Raw genomic sequence first — 5,908 nt, 5'->3', positions numbered from 1 at the left:
TTTTTTTTTTCAATTGCTTATAAAAAAATGATTGGATAGTGCTATTACAAAAAAGCACGCTGTTGCACAGGTAAAGTTCTTCTTTACGTGTTGTGAAAATTTTGTAGTTCTACAACAAATATCGTGAGTGAAAAGTTGTCCCGCGCAAAACAGTTTTTTCTATGTTGTACATTTGTAAGACGAAGACAACACATGCAGGTGTGACATTGTCTTAATGGTAATAATTGGAAAATGTTATACTATTAATATAATATTGTAATATTAAAAAATGTCCACTTGAGTCCCTATCATTATTCATTTGGTGCGGCACCCAGTGTTTTCCATTAGTCTATTCTATTGCACAGGATCGTGTAGCATACCAAGGGCATCCGCAATAGACAAATTCTCAACTAAACACTAATAATTATCAAAATCCATTTTGTAATGACACACTATATTTTTTAAATAACTTTTTGTGATAAAGTCTCAGACTAGCAAGTTGGAAAATAAAATAATTTTTCATTAACCTAATATTTTTTAGTATAACCACTCATATATGTGTATGTGGCATTGTAGCCCCTGATGATTGAACCACTCACTGTACAATTGTTGCGGCTCAATCACTACGTTTGGCCCAATCCTAATTAATCCAATTTTCTTTGGAATAATAAAAATAATAAATATTTATTAAATTAATATAATGAAATGTATTTGTTATGAATATGATAAATGTATATATATAAATTGTAAATAGTAATTAAAAAAATTAAAAAAACTTTTGTTAAGCCTATATTCAGTACAACAAAGACGTTAAAAAATAAAAAAAAAACTATAAAATATATATTATCAATATTAATTGTATAATTTTGACAAAAAAATTTGTAGACAACATAAACTTAACTAAATAATATTTGAAAAATGATATTCTGCTTAAACATCAGTAGGATTGGTTGAAGAAGTCATTAAAATATTATCATCTGGATTATCTTCATATACGCCTGGATTAAAGAAAAACCTTTTTCTGAAACCTCTAAATGACCATTCTGCTGTTTGAGACCTATGGTCAATGCTGCTCAGTTCATCTAATTTAATATCCACCTAGGGATATGAAAAAAATATATTACTTTTGTTATGATAATATCAGTGTAAATCATTTTTATAGATAAAATGTATTATTTACCAAACACATCAATCTAGCCAATTCGGTATTATAAGCATTTTCACAAAATACTTGACACAACTTTTGTATGAACCATGACCCATCTATTGGATCACGTATTGCAGTATGCCCTAGAAAAAAATGTATGCTATTTAATTAACTGTTGATAAGAGGGTAAGTAAATTATTATAATTGCTCATTACATTATTTTAATTGAGCTTAAGATAAGTATGATTTACCAGGAAGAGTGGCATATGCTATGAAAACATCTTGATAACGTTGGTCCAAAATTGTTCCGATTGGGTACATATTAGAATCATAATTTTGTAAGTAATTATTTTTACCATCGCAGTATTTCCAACCAAAATCTCTATTTGGTCCTCTAAAATAAATAGAAATATTTATGGTATGCATAAAAAGTACAAAAAAATTACTTATTCCATACCGACATGCATCAATAAAAAATAACATTGGTGTATTTTCAGAAAATTTTTTATGCATGAATTGTTCAATTAACCAGTCAGCATTTATTATAATGCCATCTTCAGATGATTTAGTTGAATCTTTTCCAGTTACACCATGACACATGATAAACACAACAATAGAATTAGCTTTTTCACTACGGCAAATATCCATGAACTTATTAATAACATATTTTATTTCCTAGAAACAAAAAACAATTTAAAAGTTAATATTTTGTAAAGAATTTCTTTTTATGTTTTTTATTTTCTAGACTAATATATTTGCTTATTTACTTTTTCAATTAAATCTGCTTTTGAGTGAACAATAAATCCAAGGCATTTAAATAATTTTTTTACGTTTGCCATGTCATTATCAAATCCTATAATTTTGTCTTTATCTTTTATATTATTGATATTTAAAATCAATGCATGGCCCTTAGGATTTGATCTCATTGGATAAACCTGTAAAAATTTATGTATAATGCATTGTCTTAACATTTAATGTATATATTAAATAAATATATAAACATACACCGTGACTACTTTGTAAATTATTTAAATCATTTTCAATGAATTTGCAATCAGGGTGAATTTTTACATAGGGCGCATCATGTTCAGAGATGGTGTTTTTCAATGCCACGGTGTCTAATAGTTCAATTGAACTTAATTGTTGTTCCTCTTTCTCACTGAAATTTTTTAATAAATTTTAAATTATAATTAATATTATAAAATTATAAAATAAAAAAAAAACTATAATAAACACAAACGCATGTATGGTTGATTGTCTTTAATATTGTATACTTTATAATTTCTTGTAAAACTTTTAACATAAATTCAATTTACAAGGAATATAATTTAATACAATAATACCTATTAGTTATTACAGTATAATTTAATTAAAAAAACATTATTAGTTTTTAACATAAAGAGTGTTTTATACTAAATGAATAATCTGCATACTGCATTCCTAATATTTATTAGATTTTTATCTTGATTATTCTTTTCATGAATAAAGTACATGATTATTCGGAATTCTTGTCATATGAGGTCTACCGGCTACCGCACTTGCATTTAGCACACATATGTCTATATGTTATAGGCGGTTATACATACTTTTTATAAGTAATTAAATTATAGTAGAATTATAGCATATTTGATTTAATAACACAAAATATTTATAGTAATTAAATAAGACAATACATTTCACGATCCAATTCTAAGTTAGGTACAAAAAAATTACATTCGGTATAGAAAAATAATTATCATAATAAATATAATATTATAATATGTTCATATTTATAAAAATCAAAAAATACTATCATTATTTTATTATTTAAATATGAGGGCAGCAATGATGGTGATGTACCATGCATTTTTTTTTACCATTCATAGTTTTAAGCCTTCCCCATAAACTTTTTATGCTTTGTGTGTGCGCACCACTGATGGGATCAACAACAATTTGGGAATGGTTCATGGATTTACGTACATACGACATACTCTATGGTTTCTAATGTCTTATATGCAAGCCATTCGTCTGAATCTATTTCTGTACCAATTTCAATTTCATTTTAAATTATTCTGTGCAATGTCTGTCTGTCTTTTGTTAAGTTTTCTGCAATAATTTCAATAAGTCCTTTTTCCTGTAAAAAAGCTATGGTATTTTTCCCCTGATTGAATAATTACATTGAAATGTATGGCTAACATAATATTTAAAGTGTATAAACTACAGAATAACGTATCACATAGGTATTACAGCACAAACTTAACTGGTTATCTCACACGTTTACGACTTCAGTCATGATTATTTTCAGGCCCAGGTTTTACTATATAGTATTATAATTATAATTATTGATATATAAATCACATTGTTAAGAAAAAGCTTAATTGTCATTGCCGTCGAATCGTTGAGAATGATCATAGGTAGTCAACAAGACGTGTGCCGTTTGATCGCATATGACATATAGAAACATGTGTGGTATACGGAAAGTATGCGGTAGACCGCATACGACAAGAATACCGATTATTTTATTTTAAATGTATTTAGAATGTTTACTTCTCTAATTGAATTATTTTTGTCTAAATAATAACATGTAAAATGTATAAAGATCTATATAATCAGATATTTAATAGTTTTTGAGACTTTCCTAACTCAATAAATGTTGTAATTTTGGCACTCAATAGTATTAAATTGGTTTTACATTTAAATGGATTAATAGAACATTGCATTCCTTAGGAATAATCTGAAGAAAAGTTTTGCTTTGCCCATGCAATTAAAAAATTTTCTCACTGTTTAGAAAAAAATCTAAAACCATATCTTCAGAATGCAAACAATGCTCGATTTTTGAAAAACATAAATTTTTCTTTATTTGGAATTAAAAATGGAAATTAATTATTTTCTTTTTATTCAAGAAGCAAATTTATTTTTAATAAAGGTAAATAAATAAAGGGTACCTTGTTTTTGATGATGTTAAAATGTTGCGAGCTTCTATGTTACTTGTTTCTTCTAATACTCTGCATAAAGCTGTAAATGCGTTAGGTCCCCGTCCTTGAATTAATTTATAAAACTTTGTTTTTTTGATTAATTCTCCCTCACCTTCCTACAAAAAAAAAAAACAAGTATAAATTAAAACATTTGTAAATCATAAATAATACCTAGATGTGTGGTAGAAGAATGCAATTTAGGTAATTTAAATTTCTTACCAAAACATAACTTTTCATCCAATCATTGATAACATTTTTTTCTAATAAATTTTCAACAATAGTTTCTAAATCAGAAGTAACATATATTAAATCTGACATACAACTGTTGATCAATTCTCGATGATATTGTTCCATAGTAGCAAATTAAGACTTTGCGTTGTTATACTAAAGTACTGTTTGGAACCTATGTAATTTATAACATTTGACAAAAATTAATATTTGTTAATCATTATTCATTGGTAACTAATTAATTGAGTGTAATAGTAAGTAGAAATAATGTAACCTCATAAATTATAATAATTATTTTAATAGATACCAACTTGTTACTACCTGTTGGGTGTTGCTGTAATGCTGTTTGCAGCCAAATACTAAATGACCAAACGGCCATACGGGAATTATTATTATTATTATTCTTATATGATGTTAATACTAAAATTTGCCAGTCATGGTTTCAGATAATATAGTGGTTACACAACGAATTGTGATAAGGAGATCGTCAAACCGAGTCGCCAAAACTACTCACTGGCGCCATCTAGCGATATAATGTCTTAAACCGATATGATATTTGTTATAATATGTACGTCCGTGGTTATAAGTAAGGCTCTATAATATCTAGTTATAAGCGAGCATTAAACAGAAGTACTTTTAGTATTGTTGAGCCAAAATGCCGCTAAATGACACCAGTCGGTGTATGAACAAATAGGGTTAGTTCGATAAACCTCGATACGAGATCCCAACCATACATATTATGGTAACAATATGGATCTAGTTGTCTCGGGATCTATTTGTCATCCCTTGATCAAAATGTCTCACTAGTAACCAGGTTAGGTAAATAAAAATGTATTTTATCATTATCAACATTTATAAATTTATAATTTAATAATTTGAGTTTTGACGAATATTGTACACAATATTATATTTGTATATTATTTATATTATGGCATTATGTGTTCATCAATTTCGTTGTTTGCATGCAGAATCTGACTGCTGGTTTGACATAGGCCATAAGGGGATTAGATAGACATAACAATAATTGTATTAAATTAAATTTGAATAAGTTTGTGAACTTAAATTTTAGTGACTTAGTATTCAACACCTTTCTGCAAATGTTGGGGATTTAAAGATGACGTTTTATAAAAATACTATATAATTCACATAATATATAAATGTATTACCATACATTCATCATTTTACAAATATTTAGCCTTAGTTCCAAGAAAGGAATTAACCAGTAGTACATTTTTTTGTAATAAACAACCCTTTGTTTTTTATCTTAACAATAATTCTCTTTTGTCAGTCTGTTTAATTCAATATTAGATCTGAATATCTGATAATAGATATTGTACGATGAAAACATTTTGCTTAACATTATGAAAATAAAAAAAAATTAATTAATTAATCAAAAAAAAAAAGTAATTTAAAATATTTAGTATACATACTACATAGTAAATTTAGTATTTTAAGCAGCTTCATATTGTTTGTATGTGGAACGATCCAAAAGATGTTAGTTTTACATGAAGTTGAAGTCAATTTCAACAGTAAAATTAAATAGTGGTTTATTTTCAATAATAATTTATTTTTATTTATTTTGTATGGCTTTTAACACAAA

At 26.6% G+C, this 5,908-nt stretch overlaps 1 protein-coding gene across 3 annotated transcripts; it reads right to left on the bottom strand.

The window, feature by feature from the left end:
* Positions 1–695: 695 nt before the first annotated feature.
* Positions 696–5,001, bottom strand: LOC100571705 (caspase-2-like). Of its 3 annotated transcripts, none has more exons than XM_016800996.2 (9): positions 4,620–5,001; positions 4,300–4,483; positions 4,051–4,196; positions 2,132–2,285; positions 1,894–2,061; positions 1,584–1,801; positions 1,378–1,520; positions 1,160–1,269; positions 696–1,077 (listed from the first exon to the last, which is right to left on the bottom strand). In XM_016800996.2, the coding sequence occupies exons 2-9, from the start codon at positions 4,432–4,434 to the stop codon at positions 910–912; spliced, it is 1,242 nt and encodes a 413-aa protein (XP_016656485.1). In that variant the 5' UTR covers positions 4,435–4,483; positions 4,620–5,001; the 3' UTR covers positions 696–909. The 3 variants fall into 3 exon arrangements, with proteins under 3 accessions (XP_016656485.1, XP_016656486.1, XP_029343073.1); XM_016800997.2 differs by having other exon boundaries at positions 4,630–5,001; XM_029487213.1 differs by lacking the exon at positions 4,620–5,001 and having other exon boundaries at positions 4,300–4,564.
* Between the last annotated feature and the right edge of the window lie 907 nt (positions 5,002–5,908).

This window comes from Acyrthosiphon pisum, chromosome X (assembly GCF_005508785.2).
Source record: "Acyrthosiphon pisum isolate AL4f chromosome X, pea_aphid_22Mar2018_4r6ur, whole genome shotgun sequence".
In the NCBI taxonomy this organism is placed as follows: domain Eukaryota; kingdom Metazoa; phylum Arthropoda; class Insecta; order Hemiptera; family Aphididae; genus Acyrthosiphon; species Acyrthosiphon pisum.
This window is presented reverse-complemented; position numbering and strand designations above follow the sequence as displayed.

Coding starts and splice junctions, on each gene's coding strand:
- LOC100571705 (XM_016800996.2), bottom strand. CDS start 4,434: ATGGAACAATATCATCGAGAATTGATCAACAGTTGTATGTCAGATTTA. Junction 1,270..1,377: donor AGCATATGCCACTCTTCCTG/GTAAATCATACT, acceptor ATTTTTTTCTAG/GGCATACTGCAATACGTGAT. Junction 1,078..1,159: donor TGGCTAGATTGATGTGTTTG/GTAAATAATACA, acceptor TCATATCCCTAG/GTGGATATTAAATTAGATGA.